At 38.0% G+C, this 21,212-nt stretch overlaps 2 protein-coding genes across 2 annotated transcripts in view; one reads left to right on the top strand and one right to left on the bottom strand.

Annotated features, from left to right (window-relative positions):
* SMC6 (structural maintenance of chromosomes 6) overlaps window positions 1-20,497 on the bottom strand; it is a 35,501-nt gene extending 15,004 nt beyond the window's left edge. Inside the window, exons 1-17 of the mRNA XM_026844801.1 lie at window positions 20,336-20,497; window positions 18,806-18,962; window positions 15,359-15,498; window positions 13,842-13,959; window positions 12,961-13,066; window positions 11,661-11,797; window positions 11,059-11,120; window positions 10,122-10,202; window positions 8,519-8,620; window positions 8,240-8,359; window positions 8,037-8,135; window positions 6,794-6,940; window positions 6,326-6,414; window positions 5,684-5,848; window positions 4,514-4,692; window positions 1,580-1,781; window positions 1,323-1,437 (exon numbers count right to left, since the gene is read on the bottom strand). Of these exons, the coding sequence (XP_026700602.1) occupies window positions 1,323-1,437; window positions 1,580-1,781; window positions 4,514-4,692; window positions 5,684-5,848; window positions 6,326-6,414; window positions 6,794-6,940; window positions 8,037-8,135; window positions 8,240-8,359; window positions 8,519-8,620; window positions 10,122-10,202; window positions 11,059-11,120; window positions 11,661-11,797; window positions 12,961-13,066; window positions 13,842-13,959; window positions 15,359-15,493 (1,857 nt within the window). The 5' untranslated portion in view covers window positions 15,494-15,498; window positions 18,806-18,962; window positions 20,336-20,497. The remainder of the gene's footprint in view (window positions 1-1,322; window positions 1,438-1,579; window positions 1,782-4,513; window positions 4,693-5,683; window positions 5,849-6,325; window positions 6,415-6,793; window positions 6,941-8,036; window positions 8,136-8,239; window positions 8,360-8,518; window positions 8,621-10,121; window positions 10,203-11,058; window positions 11,121-11,660; window positions 11,798-12,960; window positions 13,067-13,841; window positions 13,960-15,358; window positions 15,499-18,805; window positions 18,963-20,335) is intronic.
* Window positions 807-21,212, top strand: part of GEN1 (GEN1, Holliday junction 5' flap endonuclease) — a 40,396-nt gene continuing 19,990 nt past the window's right edge. Inside the window, exons 1-2 of the mRNA XM_026844803.1 lie at window positions 807-816; window positions 2,920-2,925. The gene's annotated coding sequence lies outside the window, so the exon portion shown is untranslated. The remainder of the gene's footprint in view (window positions 817-2,919; window positions 2,926-21,212) is intronic.

The following is a 21,212-nucleotide window of genomic DNA, read 5'->3' as shown; positions in this document are numbered from 1 at the left end:
GCTACTTATAGAATACTTTCTTTAAATAAAAATATATATATCTTATTTTTATCTTTGAACATTCTACCTGTAATCTTACATGCCAGAGCTGGTATCTTCAATAGTTAACAGAAAAATCTAAAATCAATTAAGATCAAAAATCATATAGTGGCAGAAAACAGTTCATTAACATGTTATGGTGATCAAAAGCTAAATTATCAAACTAATACATAAACTTAATTCAACACCAGTTGCTAGTCCCCTCAACTAAATCCTACTTAACTGATTATTGCTATTTTTTTATTTTACTAGACTCTACCCACAACCACATTTCTTTGCACTCGTCCATCTCAAGTGCTTTAACACTGCAGAGTCCAAGGGGGCTCTGCTTGTTGTGGTAGATGAAAGATAAATTAGGCTGTAAATGCTAGTAAGTGACTGAAAATTTAATGTAAGAATGGATGGCTGAATATCCAAAGGGGAACTTTTGAACTCTCAATCACAAGCCTGCTACAACTACAACAGGTACCTAGCTACCAGCTACTAGGTACAACTGATAGGGGCTAGTTGCACATTTTGGTAATACCTGGACTACACAAAACTGACACAACCTGAACCCATTAATTAAGAGACATGAGACAGAGACAGCAGTTATGAGGTTGGTTACATGCACATGGACTATTTAGACTGAGAAAGAAGTTCATGTGGAGGCCCATAAAGGTGCTGGTGAACATCTCAGAAACAAATAGGGAAGATCCTGGAAACACATGGGGAGAGATCTGTAGTGACAAATCCCAGGAAACACCCAGGTACCTTGCCTAGTAACAACCCAAACAGGTATCTGTGAGCAGCTGCACAGCAGGAACTGTTAAGATTTCCTGCCTGACCTTCCCTGACTAGCAGTGATCTCCCTGATGGGGACAGAAGTTGAGACCTCTGAAGGTAGTGTTGGGGGGGTGAGCAGGGGGGTACACAGGGAAACAAGCATGTGCAAATAAAAGCTCTAATCTTGCCAATTCTTAAATAAATCCCAGTACCTAAATCCACTCTGTCTTGCCCATGATAGAAAATAGCATGTGAAGTGGGATACTGACGTTTTACTGAATGCCACAATGGCTTTAGTGGGAGCCCTCCAGTGGCTAAGTATGTGCGTGTGTACTGATAATTGATACAGTCGGTGTCTACTGAGCCATCAGGGTGCTCACCTTTTCTCAGAGGAGCAATATAAAACCCCCCAAAATATCTCTTCTGTCCATCACAGACACTATCAGTGAAGGTATCATATATGTTCCATACAAAGAGAAAACACTTTTCTTTGAGGAACAAGGATTGTAAAGACTTACTTTAATCAGCAGGATTTTTTCTATACCCCTCACATCGATCAAACAATTGGCAACCACTGCATGATCTATTTCCAGTGCTGTGAGAACTGACGGGAATTCTGGATGATGAACTCCTCTGAAGAAAACAAGAAAAAACACCATTCATAAACCTCACAGGATATTTTTTTTTTTTTTAAAAAAAAGACAAATAGTTCTTTTCAACTGATAATACTTCGAACCATCAAGGTTAAAAGAATAAAATTCACGATATAACTTACCTGTGTCTAACATCATAAACATCTTTCTGAAATTTATTTACTATTACTTGAGGTCTATATTCACGTGGATAATATTTTGACATCATCAGCTGAAGGGTTCTTTCATCACTATGATTATCACAGCAAAATGCCTGGACTAGGTTCTTTAAACAACATTCAACAGCCAAAGTCAGTTCAGCATCTTTTGGATGAATGAAAGCACCTAAATAAACACAAGAAACAAGGCTTTAGGAGCTGTGTTCCATAACAAAACATCCAGTAGTGCATTTCTACCACTCAAGGTTTTTGTTTTCCTGTGTTATGAGAGTTTTTACGAGTCTAAAATAAATCTTTCTTACAATAAGGAAAAAAGTAGTTAACTAAAAGATGAAAAACTCCACAACAAACTAGCCTGAGAAAAAAGACATACAATTTCTCTTCCTACAGACACACCTATACACATTTGGAGGCCTACATTTTCTTTTAAGATATTTGAGAGGTCACTACTACCATTAAGGTAACAATTTCTTGGCAGCTTAGCAGGAGTATACCGAGGCCAAGATTTAATGCTTTAAGGGTGAAGGCAGAGGAACATATATGCTGCAAGTTAAACAAACATGAAGATCTGAGGAGAAATACAGAGAAACTGTCCAAGCAGCCAGGGATCAGGTTAGGAAGGCCGAAGCTCTGATAGAATTAAATCCAGACAAGGATGTCAAGGGCAACAAGAAAATCTTCTATAGGTACATTAATGAAAAAAGGAAGACTAGGGAAAAAATAGGCCCTCCCAGAAGGATATGGGAGACCTGGTAACCGAGGATATGGAGAAGGCTGAGGTGCTCAATGACTTTTTTGCCTCAGTCTTCACCAGCAAGCATACCAAGCAACAGAAGACAAAGGCCAAGTCTCAGATAATGAAGAACCACCCACTGTAAGAGAAGATCAGGTTCGAGAACATCTAAGGAATCTAAAGGTGCACAAGTCCATGGAACCCAAAGAGATGCATGCAGGAATCCTGAAGGAACTGGCAGATGAGGTGGCTAAGCCACTATCCATCATATTTGAAAAGTCATAGCAGTCAGGCAAAGTTCCCGCTGACTAGAAGAAGGGACACATAACCCCCTTTTGAAACTGGAAAAAAGGACAACCTGGGGAACTACAGGTCAGTCACTCAGCTCTGTGCCTGGCAAGATCATGGAGCAGATCCTCCTGGAAACTATGCTAGGGCACATGGAAAATAAGGAGGTGACTGGTGACACCCGGCATGGCTTCACTAAGGGCAAATCATCCCTGACAAATATGGCGGCCATATGGAGACCAGTCTCCTTATATGCAGAGCAGTGACGAGTGCCATTCCTCAGGGGCTGGTGTTGGGACCAGCGCTGTTTAACATGTTTGTTGGTGACATGGACAGTGGGATCAAGCGCACCCCCAGCAAGTTGCCAACGACACCAAGTTGTGTGGTGTAGTCAACATGCGGGAGGGAAAGGATGTGCCACCCAGAGAAACCTTGACAGGCTGGAGAGGTGGGCCTGTGCAAACCTCAGGAAGTTCAGCATGGCACAGTGCAAGGTCCTGCACATGAGTCAAGCAATCCCAAGCACAAATACAGTCTGGGTGATGAGTGGATTGAGAGCAGCTCTGTGGCAAAGAACTAGGAGGTAGTAGGGGATGGAAACCTGACTATGAGCCAGCAATGTGTGCTTGCGGCCCAGAAAGCAAACTGTATCCTGGGCTGCATCAAGAGAAGCATGGCCAGCAGGTCAAGGAAGGTGGTTCTGCCCCACTACTCCACTCTCATGAGACCCAACTTGGAATACTGTGTCCAGCTTTTGGACTCCCAACATAAAATGGACATAGGCCTGTTGGAACAAGTCCAGAGGAGGCCACGAGGATGATCAGAGAGCTGGAGCACCTCCTGTATGAGGAGAGGCTGAGAGAGTTGGGGTTGTTCAGCCTAGAGAAAAGAAGGTTCTGGGGAGACCTTACAGTAGCATTCCAGTACTTGAAGGGGGCTATAGGAAAGATGGGGAGGGACTCTTTATCAGCAAGTAGAGTAGGCAAGGGGTAACAGTTTTAAACTGAGAGTCGATTTAGATTAGATATAAGGAAGAAATTCTGTACTGTGAGGGTGGTGAGACACTGGAACAGGTTGCCCAGAGAATCTGTGGCTGCCCCCTCCCTGGCAGTGTTCCAGGCCAGGTTGGACGGGGCTTTGAGTAAAATGGTCTAGTGGAAGGTGTCCCTGCCCATGGCAGGCGGGTTGGAACTAGATGATCTTTAAGGTCCCTCCCAACCCAAACCATTTATGATTTTTCCGTTTTATCACCTGTCTTCAGTAGTACGTATGTTACAAGTTCCTACTCTGCAGTAAATGCCAAGTACTGAAGTATGTGGCCTTTACACTTAGATGCAGAGTATGCTGAAGCCACTAGTCCTATTCACAACCTGAAAATAGCAGTCACTGTCAGAGCCAGTCAAAAAACTAATGAAACCAAATTTTACAAGAAAATCTCAATCAGTCTAGAGTTGCTCCATGGTGAAACACCTCAAGTTTGACAAACCCACAAGTGATCCACTGGACATTTTGAACAAAGTTTGATCAAGAGCTGGAACATGCTATCCACCAAGGGACAAGCAGCAAAAGCACAGTAGTCTTTGGAGGAATCAGAGGGTTACGTTGAAAGTTAACTGTTTTAACTACATAAAATATCTTAGCAAAAACAGTTGGAAAATTATAAAAAACAGTAGATGTTAAATAGTTCATGTGATAAAAAAGGACAGAAGCAAAAGATAACCTACCAGGTTAAAACCTTTAGTCCTGGAAGTATAGAAGAAAGATATATCTGAAGCTCCTTAAAGAACAAATAGTTTTTCTAAGAGATCACTGTTTATATTAGCAGCTATGTAATAAATCCCATAAGGAAATACATCTTTTTCAGCAGTCATTCTTACCTAAAGGACCAATAGGTTTGTGTTTAAAGCGCCCTTGCCTATAGGCTGTTTCAACTGCTTCAAGGAATGCTGGTATGTATGACCCAAATCTTTTCAAGGTATTTGTTCTACTATCTTTCAGGTCTCTCAGCTGTTTCTCCTTTGCATTCAATGTTTGTTTTGTATCGCAGTCTTCTCTCCTAAAAGAACACAACTTTTAGTAGCAACAGCTTATGAAGCTTTGATTTGATTAAAGTAATTATAAAGTCTCAGTTTTCAAGTACTAATAGGACAGTGTATCAAGACCTCAATACTTCAATGCACAACTAGCTACACACACGCAACAATATTTTTATAGTTTTAAGAAATGAGACCAAAAAAGCAAGAAAATTACTGCTTTGCAAGAGTTTTACAAGACTTTGTTTCCAGTAATTTATAACAATTTTATTTTATACCTAATTATATGATTCAATTTCACTGTCTTCTACAAAGGTCTTCAACAGAACACAAAGTAACTGTTGGCTACAATAATTGATAAAAGATTTTTAAACTAACAAATCAAGTACAATAACCAACAATTCTCACATCTCTTAACGCAATAAATGACATCATTACCACAACACCCTCTGGTAATCATTGTTCACATTCAGTTTACAAATCAAAGCCAAACACTGCCTTTGTTTTTCTAGCCAGGTATGGGCTAAATTGATATTTGAAGTACTTGCTTCAAAGTCTCTATAAATTTGCCTTTAACTATAGATACAATAATTAACCCTAAGTGTATCTATTTCCTTATATGGTGTTATATAGCTTGTGACATAATATCAGGATGTAGTAGTGTATTAGACAACATGAAAAAATTTAAATCAGTCTGCCTACTGGATGATATGAAAATAAGGGACAAATGGTGAGAGTAAGAAAAAAGGGCATTAAACCAACAGTATGGATTTATATCAGGCTTTAAATTAGTTATATCTTCCTCTTTAAAAATAAACTGGTTTTCTTAATTTTCCAAAAGTTTCTAAATTAAGTCATGTTGTGCTAAAGACAGAAGTTTAGCAAGTCCTAAGACAAACTATGAAAAAAAACCCAAACTGAAGCCTAATACCTCAGGGACTGGAGGTACATCAGAAGGGACCTCTTATAACTTGAAACAAAGCAAAATAGTTACATTCAAAAAGCATAACTTACCTAAGTCTAGTATGTTCTTCCTTACACTTAGATATAGCCTCATGAAACTGATCCACCTGTTGACCAATCATTATTTCTTCATCATGGAATGCCTTTAACTGTCCCCTTAAGCATGAGATTTTCCCTTGTCTTTCCAATTTTTCAGTCTCCGAAACCTGATTAGCTCTAGAAAAGATCATACCTTAATACTTAAAACCACACTGACACAAACTTTATTACCTGTATATACAAAAGATTTATGCATGCGAAAGTTATATTTAAGATTTTGTGCATTTACAAGATCTACAAAGCATATATACTAATGTGTTTTTTATTTGCAATCACACTTAACTCTCCCCAATTACGTTCCTATTGCATTTAAATTAAGGTATATTTGTTTTGCAACACCATGAAAGCTAGAAATTGTGTATTATCACCAACAAAAAAGAAAAGCTTTTCTTCTGCCCAATTACCTCATCACATTCTAGTCAAAATCTTGGTATGCAAAGAAGTAGGATCAAAAATATTTAAATATTTAACTGGACCCTGATAAAGTTTAATGACATATTTTCTGTCACTGCTTATTTTCACATTAATCAGAAGAGCTCACTCCCTGCATACTTAAACTAAGAAACACACTGTAACCACTGTATCTGTATTTACCTGCTTTTCAGTTCTTCAATTTGTGTACGTAGCTGCTCATCATCTTTTCCCAGATGTTTTAACTCATTTCTGAAACGATTAAAAAGTACCTATGAAGGAAATAGGATACAGTAGTTTAATAAACAGAAGCAAGAAATAATTTCAAAAAGAAATATAGTTTTGAGTAAATAAACACTAATCTACATCAGAACAGACAAACATAATTTGAATTTCAAGAATGTGACAAAAAAATAACAGTTGACTTGAATAATATTTTTTTGACCTAAGCTTAACACTGCTTAACACCTTTGTAAAGATATAAATCCCACAGTCCCCCAACAGAAACTATTTTCAAGTGAGGCAGGAAATTGCACCTATTTTGAATTGTAGTATAGGTTCAGGAAACCTACATACAGATGGAGAAGTACATAGGGTAGAGCATGGACAAGCTTTAAATTACTATGAACTTTGAAAGTTCTTTTTCTCTACCTCAGCTTCATTTACTGCTTTTCTTCTTGTCTGAACATCAGCCTTCAAAGAAATACACTGAGGATGCAGGGCTTGTGCTTCTTCATTTATTGTTAACAATTTCTCTTGTATTTCTTTGTACTTTTCTTCTGCTTCATTTACCTTTACCTTTGGTGCAAAAAGAGAATGATACACAAGTTACTAATGAAGCAAAATTTTCTTCAAAACCTCTCAATACTACAAAAGAAGTATCTCTCAAAAGAATCCATCTAGCATGTCTCATTTGCCTTTTTTAAATAAAGCAAGTCATTGCCCCTATAGATAGATTTTAAGATAAAATTAATAAAGGAACATGCTCAGGAAACCAATGAACTACGAAATCTGTGAGGTAAACAGCAACTTTCTTTTCTAACTCATGGCTTACTCAAATACAGGACTCTTAATACAATAAAGTCAAGTACCATGATATGGAAAAGAAGTAAAACCAGTATCTGGACAATGCTCCTCCAACACTACACAGAGACATACAGTTGTAAACTAAGAATGTCTCAACTGTAAAACAAGCACACACTTCTTTTTGTTAAATATTAAAAAAAAAAAATCAATGAAAAATTAATGCTAATTCAGAAACTTTGGAAAAGGAGATTTAATAGACTGAAAAGTTTAAAATAATGATGCCTGGTGTTTCTCTGCAAAAGATACATCTCATATCTGAATCTGAATGTCTTGCAAAATTATTCCTTCTTGCTACCTACAGAATGCTAAGTACCAATCAAAGAGTCTGTTAAGTTTCCAGATGGCTCCTGAAATCACACTGATCTTTTCCACAGGCAATGATACCCAAGGAAACCTGCATGACAGATCTCAAAGATGCTCCAGTGTTACAGGAATTGGCATCAAGTAAGTACTCAACAATAAAACAGTTTAAATTACTGTTCACTGCTATATGATAGTCATCTCAAATTCTATGAAAACACAACCCTTAACCTGAATCAAAAGTATCAGCATAAAACCCACATACACATACCCCTACTAAACAAAAGAACACAAAATGTCCTAACATTATCCAATGAAATGTGAAATGGAAATGTTACTTCAAGTTTTAGATGGCTAAAAAGGTGTATAAATGGGAATGTTCTTAGCTGCTTTTGAAAAGCTAAGATGGCCAGTTTCAGTAGCTCACAAGCTAAACGACATAGTTTCAGTATTTTTATTCTTGAGTAGTCAAGAAGCCAAAACTAGAGTGACACATGTATGTATGTACCTGGCATTCTTTAAGCTTCTGAACAAACTTCTCTGTATTTTCTTCTTCAGCTCTGATCCCTTCTTTGATTGGCTGTATTTCTTTTTCCATCTCACCTACCTAAACAGAAGCATATATCAGTATATATCAGCAAGTCCACAGCAGGTTGGGAATAATTTAAAGTATATTTCATATGAGGACACATATTTTAACAAGGCACTTACCACTGCCCATGCCATTTTATGTTTCAAATCTTCAAGATGTTTTCGCATGTCATTGACAAACGCAATGCTTTTGTAACGTTCCTTTTTTTCACAATAAAGCTGCTTAAGTTCTTGAAGACGCTTAAAAAAAAAAAGAGAGGTTCAATCGTGAGTGCAAAAAGCTGTGATATAATACAAAAACTTGGAAAAGTTTTTTTTTTAATTTATAAATTTATGTAGTTTAACGCCTACAGTTTTTTCAGTGCTCAGATCTGTACTAATAATTAAACTTTTACATACCTCTACTCCTTGTTCTATCTGAATACATGTATTTTCTTTAGTTTTCATAATAGATGAATAATCTTCTTTCATTTGTTCCAGCTGAGTTGCCTTCATAAAAAACTAAACCGGAATAAAAAGATGTAGATGTCAGATTGAGCAGCTTGTCTAAGTAATCTTAAAGTAATTCCAACAGAAAGACCACTCATCCACTACTCATGCTGAATGATATGAGGTAAAATAACTAATGGGTATTTCTGAATAATGTACTAACTAAGCAGTGTCCTATTTCGTTTGTGTTTTCAATTTATCAATGTCTTTAGAGAAAAAAAACTTTTAAAAAATTGTTTTTGCAAGTGAATGACTGCTACAATCATATAGTGTACTGAGTCTGGCTGGGATGGAGTTAAGCGTCTCCACAGCAACTGTGATGCATTTTAGAGGTGTGACCAAAACAAAGCTGATAACACATTCATGTTTTAGCTGTCCCTGAACAGCGTTTGTGTAGCATCAAGGCTCTGCTTCTCACTTTGCCCTTTAAGTGAATACATTGTCAGGGTATGCAGCAGTTTGGGAGGGGATACAACCAGGCAGATGACGCCTAATCAAAGAGATAACCCATTCTATAAAACATCATTGTCATGGTTTAACCCCAGCCAGCAACTAAGCACCACACATCTGCTCGCTCACACCCCGTCCCTGGTCGGATGGGGCAGAGAATTGGAAGTGAGATTGGAAGTGAACTAAAAGTGAGAAAATTCATGAGTTGATATAAAACCAGTTTAATAAAGCAAAACCATGTATGCAAGCAAAACAAAATAAGGTATTCATTCACTACTTTCCATCATCATGCAGGTGCTCAGCCATCTCCAGAAAAGCAGGGCTCCATTACATGTAACAGTTACTTGGGAAGACAAAACACTCTGGATGTCTCCCCTTCCTTCTTCCCCCAACTTTATATGCTGAGCATAACATCATACGGTCTGGGATATCCCTTGGGTCAGTTGGGGTCAGCTGTCCCAGCTGCTCCCCCTCCCAACTTCTTATGCATCCTCAGGCTACTCACTGATGGGGTGGGGATGAGAAGCAGAAAAGGCCTTGACTCTCTGTAGGCACTGCTCAACAGTATGAAAACATCCCTGTTTTCAGCACAAATCCAAACTACAGTCCCATACAAGATACTGTGAAGAAAATTAACTCTATCCCAGACAAAACCAGCACAGTCATGCTCAGCAATAAAAAGGGACAGGAGAGGGTTTAGGGGGGTAAGTCATCTTTTGCTTGGGAACTGACTGAGCATCAGTCTACCCACAGGAGGTGGCGAGTGATTGCCCTTAAATCTCTTGTTTTGCTTTCTTTCTCCCTTCTTCCAGCTTTTCCTACACTTTTTAAATAATTTTTATCTCAACCCACAATTTTTTTTTTCTTTTACTCTTCCTTTCCTCCTCTCCCATCACAAGCCAAGGTGGGAGGAAAGTCAAGGGAAGTGAGAGAGTGGCTGTGTAGTGCTTAGCTACTTACCTGAATTAAATCACAACATTAAGAATTCTGATATTTTTTCCCCTCAAAAAATTTGAAATCAGTATTTTAATGTTTAATCAAAATGTTGAATGTTTTTTCTTACCTTGTACTTGTCACCTTCATTTTTAGACTGTAAAAAGTGCTTACTCATCTCTTGGGTTAAAACAGACACAGGATTATCTACCTGTAAAAATAAATTACCTTCTTTTCATTTTAAGTAAAAATGTTTTCACATAACTGCATATCCATGAAAGTAAGCAAACCATCTCCCATACCATGCCCAGCAATTCAGTAATAAGCCGAGAGAAGCAGATCCAGAAATACAGATTTCTATTCCTCTCACTTTTTTTAAAAAAAAAAAAACAACAAAACCTCCCAAACAAACAATTTTAAAAATCCAATGCCATCCAGCAAAAATTAGAAAGACTTGCAGAAAGACACTGTTTTTTTCTATTTAACAAGATCAGCATTTTGAATTTTATCCAACACTGTTTAATTTCTCATTACTTAATTGATCAAAGTTGTGCATTAAATGCAATTAACTGCCTCATATATTCTTATAGAAGTTTCCACAAAACGAAATCAATACATACCCACAGAAGTTTATACTATTTGAAAGGCTGAATAAGGCTGAACATGCCAAGTATTTTAAACCTCATGTGCAATACCTGATCTTCCCTTAATCACTTAAGCAGCAAAAAAACATGCAAATTTCTGCAACAGCAGAAACTGAAATAACGAGCAGAAAAAAAGCACTCCAGGTATGAAAGAAACCTACATATGCCAAGCTTTTCATTAAAGGATCCACAACTCATGGCTCATGGCTAATAGCAAATACTTATCTGTCTGGGACAGAATCTTATTCTGCATTGTATGAGGTATAAATTTCAATTTTATTTTGCCACTGTGTTTGATTCTGAAAGAACACAGAAGAGCTGCATCTCTAATTTAACAAAATGGAACACTTTTTTATTTGAAGAACTGTAGCATCACATGTTGATGTCTTAAATTGAACAGAGTTTAAACACTGTAACAATTACCTGTATATTAAAGTGATCCAGTATTCCTATGAGTTCCTCCTTCTTTGAAGAAATTAAGGTCCCTAATAGTAAAAAAAGAAAGGAAAAATACCAATAGGTCCAAAGTAGAAACATACAATGCCCTAGCCTTTTGTTCAGTCTAGTGGTTCTTAGAAAATGTAAAAAATTAGGTCAGTATTTTCGTAACACAGATTTAGCCCTAAATGAGAAACACTGGCTGTTTTTTAAATCTTTCTGATATATTTGAATTTGTACAGAAAGACTTCTAATTAAAGTCCCTCCTTGCTTCATAAAATGTGACAGAATCTACGTAAGTCAGCAAATTCAACAAAACCTTAAAAAGATTAAGAACTACATTCAGCCTCAAAACACAAGCAGATTTTCATAGACAAATACTGTATGACCTCACATCATACAGAGCCTGACACAAGTACTTTTGACATGCTAAAATATTCTTAGTTTAACATAAACACAAAAAAATGGACATCCTCGAATGATGAATGAAGTAAGAAACATCATCCTTTACTAACATCAAGGCATTTAAAGCAATGATCACATTTAAAGAGCTTCTAAGACTGAGAACAAAACAAACTACCACCAACCAGATTTGCTTTTCAGTCTGTAACTTCTATTTCCATCCACAGTAATGTGCTGATTCACAATAATAGAGCCACCATACAATTCTGGTTTAAATGCATCTCTACCTTGGTTTCGCAATGTTATGGTAATATCTGCAGAACTGAAAAATAAAAATAATATAAAAGATAACTAAAATTAGTTCCAAATATAACAAAAAAATCAGAACATTCTAATTTTCCACAAAAATTGTCATGTCCTGCACGGGTCACAACTGGAAGTCAGTCATAGTTACCGATCGGAAAAAGATATATTTATGCTGTTTTGAGTCAAAACAGCATCAGAGACACATGGCCAGAAAGGCCGACATACACTGACCTGTTTGCACCTTTTATGTTTCAGATAAATCACAAGCCAAAAGCAAAGAGTTGTGAGAGCAGATTTCCCTCAACTTCCCTCCCCATCTGAGTGCCCCCACCTTTCTGTTGCAGAATCAAGTCGCTTTTTGGTTGTTCTCCTGTCCCCAGACTGGCTTCTGTAGAAAACAGTTCCTTAGCTTCTACAGCCATCCCTAACCAGAGTAATTTATAGCAGAATACGTAAGGCATTCTTCTAGAAAAGTTGAGATATGTTTTCAGTTCTGAATTCAGATTTTCAGTTTCTCAAGTGAATACTGAAACATTAAGCTTTTATATGTAAGGCAGGTACTGCCAACAATTTTACTCCGAGCACCTCTGAAAGGAAAAACCTGGGGCTCCTAGAGCTTATGTGAGTTTAAACTCTTAAACCTCCTCTCCTATCTTTTTATTGATTCCTCTAAAAATTTTATTCCCCACTCTTGCAGCAGACATGAATCCACTTCATGCAAGTTTAATAATCTATCTGTATGTCAACACCTTTACATTGTATATTTATTCATGTTACCAGACAGACAGAAAAAGAATTAACCTCACTGCTTGAAGAACAATCCTAACTAGCTTCCTATGAATTTTTTCTAATGAACTCAATTCTGCTGTAGGATATTCAAGTACATCATAGAAGTAATACACAAGAGCTAGGCAATACGGAGGACATATTGCTATGTTAACTAGATCAGAGAATGGTATACTACTGGTAAATTACTGGTAAAATTTCTAACATGGTTTTTGTTTGTAATTTGGGGGGATTTCTTGTTTAATTTTGATCTCTTCAGTGTTATGCTTTTTATTCAAATAAGGTGGATCCAATAAGAGAACAGAGAAAACTGAACAGAAAACTCATCAGCTAACCTGAATCACAATCACTAAACAACATATGCAACCTTAAAACTAAGTAAGTTTTACTTACGTCTCTCCATCTCGTACAAACATTTTTAATGAGGAACCTCTGTTAGTTGCAGTGGCTTTTCCACCAAGTCCAACAATAAGAGCAGTTAATACAGAACTTTTTCCACCTGTAATAGAAGCATTGGACTCTTTTTAAAAAGAAGCTCTTAGAAGTTCTTGTAACTCTTTATTCAGTTCACCAGTATTACAGATTTCTTTGTTTGTCTGCTTATATATTTGTGCACTTAAAAGTCCAAATTCTGTCTTTATTGAACATATAAAATAGCAATAACTCTATCCACTACTTCCAAGGTTCTCCCTAAAAATAAAAAATATGCTGAGCCAAACTTCTGTTACTTCTATTTAGCAATCTGCATTCAGCAAGATGCCCTGTCTCAGGAGGAAAGAATCTCCCCTTCCTTACAAGCTTATAGAAAACATGTATACTACAACAGAAGTCAAACACATAATACCATTTATATAAGTATCTGATAGCTCTTAAACTCTCTTTCAAAATTTATGTTTAATTTTTGAAACTCTCTCTCCAAAAGAAGGGAACTTCTATAACTAAGTATCACTTCCTTCTCCTGTAACAGTTTCTATGTAACATTACCTGGACAATTACTGTGCATTTAATAACAAACATAAAAGTACCTTTAGTTTAAATATAAATTTACATATCATTTAGCTATGAAAAGATTCATATTCACATAACCTTTTGAAAAATCTCCAAATTTAAAACTTAACTTTTTGACCAGCCTTGAACTACTGGGATAGACCTGTGTGGTTCCCAAGTCCAAAAGTGAATCTGTCTCTGTTCCTAAAAGGTGGCCAGTAGTTCTTTTTCAAGTAAAAATTTACAGAAGTGTTCTTTGACAAAGAAACAATGAAATTGATACTTACTTCCATTGTTTCCAACAACGAAATTGAGATTTGATCCAAACTGAAAAGGCCCCAACATCGCATGGCACATAAAGTTCCTCAGCTGGATACTTTCAATTATCCCAACTTCCCCTGAAGTCTAAGGAATTAACAATTAAAACTGGTGTTATGCATTTTAATGAGATACAGTTTATCTTTTTTATATCTATCAATCTGAACAACAGTATGATATAAATCAGTAGTTACAAGCTACAAGGAAATCAGAAGGGTTTCATGACACTATGAAAAACTTCCTGCTACAGAGCAGTTATGCAATAAGACGGAAAACAGTTACCAAAGCTGATCACTCACCCATCGTAACTTTCAGTTCTCTGCATAACTACCTTATAATTAATACTATATAAAAGATAATAGATTCTATAATACTGCTCAGGCAACTGTAAAGAGCATCATAGACTTTTTTGGTTACTTGAATAATACTGTTTGTGAGAATTCTTAGCACAGCTTACAATAAGGGAAATTAATTTCTATCAGGAAGGGGAAAATGAAACTGAAAGTGCAACAGCCTGCTGTTCAACTGGTGAAGTGTTGTTTTGACAGGAAACTTCAGCTGTATCGCCAGTGCTTCATAAAAGCAATGTTTTCTAAGAAAGCAGCATCCTCATGAAAAAATAAAACCAATGACACAGAACAGCTGCTGTTCAAGAAAATGAAGTGAGGAATAATGCTTCTGCATACCAAAAATCAACCACGGTGTCTCATAGAATAGACTATTTCAGTTGGAAAGGACCTACCTACAACAATCATTTAGTCCAACTGCCTGACCACTTCAGGGCTGACCAAAAGTTAAAGCATGTTATTAAGGGCATTGTCCAAATGCCTCAAACACAGACAAGCCTGGGGCATCGACCACCTCTGTAGGAAGCCTGTTGCTGTGCTTGACCACCCTCTCGTTAAAGAAATGCTTCCTAATGTCCAGTCTAAATACTCAAGACAGTATAAAACACAAGACTGTATTTGCAATCTCAAAAATTGGGGCTTTTTAAAATTTTTCATCAAATTAAAATTAAATTATTACAGAAAAGCATTAAAAAGTATTCCAGTTTTCAGGTTTCATTTCCAAAATAAGGGGGTTTTTTTAGTCATTTGGAAGTGTCAACTATGCAGAACAAACAAGTATTTGGTGCTTCTTTTTGGAAATAATCTAAGTATTTTCTCTGCTTGTACTACAACCATAAATGAAATATACCATATTTCTATGAAACAAAATCTGTTTCCTTTATTTGGTTATTTGAAAAATTCGGCAATATTCATTTGATAAAACCAGAACACTGTTATTTTATGATCAGCTGTTGTATCTACACGACCCAAAGAAAAGAAGAATGAACCATGCAGAAGTCCTCATCACAGACATTACCTCTAGTTTCACTGACGCTTACATGCAAGACATTTATTTCCATGTCAACCAAAGGCACAGAACTTTTCTATATCAACTTTTTCTTCTATCTTCCTCCCCATGACGTTTTTAAACAACTTACCGAGAGTAAGTAACTATCAGCTGATAACTGCAAATCATCTTCATTAGACTCATCACTATGTTCATCTGCATATTCTTGTTTCTGCCTTTTATGGGATCTAGGATTTGAAATACTTTCGTCCTTTCTCTTACCCATGAGTACTGAAAAAATTAATAAAAGATTGTATGTTTCAGTCTCCTAGATGAAAACATACCTACAGATGATAGCACAGACATACCAATTTATTTGCTTTGGTAAAAGAAATATTAATATCATAGCAAACACTGCAAAAAAGTACTTTTTCAGAACTGAAAATGCAGTGAAATTAAGCCTAAACATGAAGAAGATGTATTAGAAAAAAAGAAACACAACTGCATTATTCTAATCAAGCTGAGATTGTCGATTAACATCATCAACCTTGATTCTGTTTTCCTCGGTATATTAGACTTTGCAATATCTGCTAGAACTGGTTTTGGTAATAGAATTGAATCACAAAATCATCTAGGTTGGAAAGGTCCTTGAAGATCATCCAGTCCAACCACTTACCTAGCACTGACAGTTCCCAACTACACCAGATCCCTCAGCGCTGGGTCAACCCGACTCTTAAACACCTCCAGGGATGGGGACTGCACCACCTCCCTGGGCAGCCCAGTCCAATGACTAACAACCAGTTCTATAAAGAAATACTTCCTAATATCCAGTCTAAACCTTCCCTGACACAACTTGAGGCCATTCCCTCTTATCCTATTGCTTATTACTTGGCTAAAGAGACTCATCCCCAGCTCTCTGCACCCTCCTTTCAAGTAGCTGTAGAGGGTGATGAGGTCTCCCCTCAGCCTCTTCTTCTCCAGACTAAACCCCCCCCAGTTCCCTCAGCTGCTCCCCGTACGACCTGTGCTCCAGACCCTGCACCAGCTCCGATGCCCTTCTCTGGACACACTCGAGTCATTCAATGTCATTTTTGTAGTGAGGGGCCCAAAACTGAACACAGGAATCGAGGGGCGGCCTCACCAGTGCCGAGTACAGGGGTCAGATCCCTTCCCTGTCCCTGCTGGCCACGCTACTGCTGACACAAGCCAGGATGCCATTGGCCTTCTTGGCCCCCTGGGCACACTGCTGGCTCCTGTTCAGCCGGCTGTCAATCACCCGCCCAGGTCCCTCTCTGACTGGCAGCTCTCCAGCCACTCCTCCCCAAGCCTGTAGCGCTGCTGGGGGTTGTTGTGGCCCAAGGGCAGCCCCTGGCATTTGGCCTTCTTGAAACTCCTACAGATGGCCTCAGCCCATGGCTCCAGCCTGTCCAGGTCTCTCTGCAGAGCCTCCCTCGAGCCGATGATTAAGTTGTAAAAAGTTCATAACTATCGTAGTAAGACCAGAAGTATCAATGCAGGTTTAATTAAAGCGAGCTGCGCAGCAAAAAAGAAAATGCATTCATTATATGTGGCTGGCAAATGCCTAGAAAGTTAATATGCAGAACACAAAAGCAGAACAACGGAAAATTTAGCTTTAAAAACCTGTGTGGTTTCTTGCGCACAGCTACCCTGCTTTTGTGAGGCAGTGTAACATGATCACAGTAAACAAAATGCTGTTATTTTACTAATGAAGGATAACAATTTTCTGTATAGAGAATGTATGTATATATTTCCTCTACAAATTAATAACTCACAGACTTCCTGCGCTAATATGACTGGTCAAAAAATAAACTTTAAAAAAGTAATAAGGTCTACTAAAATCATATAAACAGAAACAACATGCATCAAGATTAGTCAACATCTCACATTTTCTGTAACTATAACCTTTTTATTTCCCCAGAAGTACATACTACTGTCTTCATACCTATAGTCCCTAAGCACTATGCAAAACATTGAAGGAAGCTCACACACTTTTGCCCGAAGTAGAGGAAGGTCCTCTTTATACAAAGGCAATGAACAATCTTTTTATTTGCCGGTAGTTGTCACCTATTGGCAAGTATCCAAGACAGGATAAAACTGATGCCAGCTGCATAGTTTTCTGAGATCAGAAAGTCTGTGAAATGGAGTATGTTCTCCTACTTACACAACTTTGTTTAGTAGAACTTATTCTAGAGGTCCCTTTTAGGAAATATGGCAACCAACTTAAACACATCTCACCCGTTTGAGCAAAATTCAGAGGTATTAAATGTAATTAATATCCACTGCTATAGAAGAATCACCGCATGACACATGGCCTAAAAGTAGGCTGAGTTTATTTATAAAAATAAATAAAAATAATAATTTAAGAAAAAATGGGGTGGAGTGCAGAAAAGAATGACCAGCATTAGAAACACTGAATATGCAAAGTTGATACTTCGTGTCATGTTTGAGACCAAATTGACTGTATGGACACTAAACACACTGAGGATTTGGACACCAGAACACTTCTAGTCATGGATACATTTAACGGTAACCAGTGACCGCTTCCTTCCACAGGACAGATCCAGGAGAGAAGGCAGGCAGCTCAGCCTAACAGCTCCTAACATGATCCCCTGTGCACTGCAGGGGAGGGGACACCGTCAGTGAGAAAGCCAGGTGGATCAGCACAGCAGTTCCAGCTGTGCAATGTGCAGCCTCAGGGCTCCATGGGGTCCCCTCATCAAAGCCCTTGGGCTTCCCCAGAGCTTCTCTGGGGGTCTTGTTCCACATTCTCTCTTTAAATGTTTTAAGATTAGTTAACTTGGAGAATTGACAGAGAACTCAATGAAATAAAGACTGTTAAATTACAACAGACATAACTAGCGCTGCAACAGAGAGGAGCAGTCTTTCCTCCCTCTGCCTCTTCTGTTTGTGTCTCACCCCCTGAGTTCATGTAGGTCTTCACTCAGAAGAATAAACTGTCTTAAGGCACTAATTCTACTGAAAATTAATGCAGGAAAAATTTTTTTTCTTTTTAATAAGTTCCCCAACCATTTCACCATGCAGATCTGTATGTCTGGGGTCACTGTGAAGAAATGAGATACTTCTTTGAGCAGCTACTTCTACTTGTCAGGTTAATTTCTGGTCAAACTATAGCCTGATTTCAACTGCTCAGATAGCTCATACCACCAAACACCACAGACAATAGCATTTATTATTTACTAAAACACCACAGATATTAAAATTTTTTACACCGTTACAAAGAGTATTTAATTTCTGTTCTAGATATACATTGACTGTTTTAGAAAACACAGCATCTAATAACTCCCTCATTAATTTTCTTTGACAGAGCACCTAAATGATAAAGAAAAAATAATATGCATCTGTTTCCATTAAGTGCAATGATCAGAATTCAAAGCAAATGCAGAAATGCAATAAACTTCCCATCTGACATTCTTGCAGTAATTTTGTACGGCAGGGATTTCAGATCAAATACTGGATTGTTATTATGTCCATGAGGTATTCACAGGAAATCTGTCATTTCCATTTTATGTTATGTAGCAACCATGGAACAAATACACTTTATGATTCAGTTACATACCTTTTGCTACGCTACTTTCACTTTCCTACATAAACATGTCTTCATGCTTAAATTACTCAGATCAGGAAAGAATCACGTGTATGCTCTTGGAATTTATCCACCACACGAATATGAAGATAAGCTTTCATTCAATCTGCTATTCTGTTGAAATCAGTCTCTAGAAAGAAGGGAAAACACAATATTTAAATGTAATTATTAGCATCCAAACTAAAGATCGGGGCTATGAGTTCCATCACTATACCATTTGGACATTTAAAAAGAAGAGTATAAGAATGGAAAGCACAACAAAAAGAAGATGACTCACTCATGTAACCTAACCATACCGAAGGTAAAGACAGAACAGTCTGCATCCCAGAACTCTTGAAAGAGCTAGTACTGCAAACAAAACTTAACTGGAACTGCAAACAAACTTCATTGAACTAGCCTCAGAAATCATTATGACAAGTACCAGCAGTTTTAATACCAGAGTACAAAAAAGCTGGAAGGAGAGAGAAACTGACTGCAGCAACAAGGAATCCACTAATAAGACTTCAAATGAGACAAAGCTTTAAAAGCTAAAGGAAGAAATAGTCAACATTTAAAACAATAAAAAGCCCACAGAAAATGACATGTACATTTAAATTTTATTTTTAGATAATCTTGACTTTTTTGACAGAAAAAGTTCCTTTTTTAACATTAATTGCTCCCACAACTCTTGTACCAAGACACTCCTAACTTTCTTCATTAAGTTTTTAATGGGAAAAATAGTTGAATAAGTCTCAGCCCACTTACCATAACTTCAACAACAGTTTTGGAATAACTATTCAAGGTAAAGGAAAAGCAGCTGATCTGACCTATAGGAAAGCTATTAAAATGTGCAATACTATTTCAGAAACAAAGTGGCAAAACATACATTAGTACAAGTATTTTAAGATAATCTAATAGACTCATGTGAAGCCAACAATAGACACTACTGACAAATGCTAGCAGAAGGGTTTTTTAATGGATCAGGCATTGTATTTAAAAACGTAAGTCTAAATTTACGTTGCAACACAAAGCAGGACTATGTTAACAGAAACTTGTGATGACAGTCAGCAACATCAGTAATTCAAAGGAAAACCCAACTGTTGTTACTCAGAAAGACAAAAGTACTGATTTAATAGAGAAAAATAACTTTATTATCATGGAATGTAAGAGCATACAGTTAGGAATAACAACTGGAGCTATAAACTGGGAACAAATAAGGGCAAGACAGAACTAATTATAAAAACAGCACAGGATCACTACAAATTATTACAAGTAATTGTATATAAGTAACAAGAGCATGAAAGAATAACACAATTCCCAAGTGTGCTGTATAAAACTATTAGGACTATTACATGTTGTAGTAGAGAAACATTTACCCGTTAACATCAAAGTACAGGAAAACAGGCTGCATCCACCAGAAGCAACACCTACTGATGCCCACCCACGTGCCACCTTAACCAGCAGCATCTCTTTCCACAGTTTCCCTTGCAACACAGTCGTACAACTGTTTTGCCCTTTCCCTACCTAGCTGGTCACAGCTGGCCTCATCCTGAGCAGACACAACCAACCTCCTGCCACCAAAATCACTCCACTGGCTTTCTAGCAGCCTTGTGTTGGTCTGCTGTCTGTGCAAGGTGGGAAGCAGCTGCCACTCAAAAGCATCCACTTTAAGCACTCTGCACCCAGAGCGGCTACAACCCGGGCTGCCTTCCGTCCAGTTAGTAAAAGAGAGGTAGAGAAAAGACATCAGAGCAGCCCTATTGCAGGATAAATGCAAGATATAGGAGGAAGCATAGGGTGGGAGAAAAGGAAGGAAGGAGCTGTGGTCTTCTGCTGATGTACAGCACACTACACTTATTTAAACAGACACAAAACCAGTGATACATAAACTACAAATTAACTCTAGTTTGTAATAATGAAGGAAGGGAACATTCGCTATCTGTTGCACATGCTTCGGAGGACAGAAGTCAGAAGCCCAGCTTCACAGGCAGCAGTGGAGTGCTGTATATTTTCAGGGGCTATCCGAACCAGAGTCCCATATTCGACTACAGAGCACTCTGACGTCCGCGACTCCTCTCCAAATATTCTCACAGCCAATGCATAAGAAACCTACCCCATCCCACCCAGACCCTGGAAATGCACTGACAGACAGCCGCACCTCCTCCTCTACAGGGAGCAACAAAGGGAAGAGAGAGCAGAAACCGCCCACTCTCCCCTACGGTTCGGGCCAACACTTCCTCCAGACGACCTGGAAGGTTCCCCCTCAACCCCCAGAGAGGCGACACCGCCCCCTTCGCCGCTGGGAAGCCCGGGCGGCCGCGGCTCCCCGGTCCTGACCCGCTTCCCTCCCGCCTCCGCCGCGCCGGCTGCCGTCGGGCAAATCCGGGCAGCCAGGCAAAGC

The sequence above is a fragment of the Athene cunicularia genome (assembly GCF_003259725.1).
Source record: "Athene cunicularia isolate RWA chromosome 3 unlocalized genomic scaffold, athCun1 chr3_part1, whole genome shotgun sequence".
Taxonomy (NCBI): Eukaryota; Metazoa; Chordata; class Aves; order Strigiformes; family Strigidae; genus Athene; species Athene cunicularia.
Note: the sequence above shows the minus strand (reverse complement) of the source record. Positions and strands in the feature narration are given on the sequence as shown.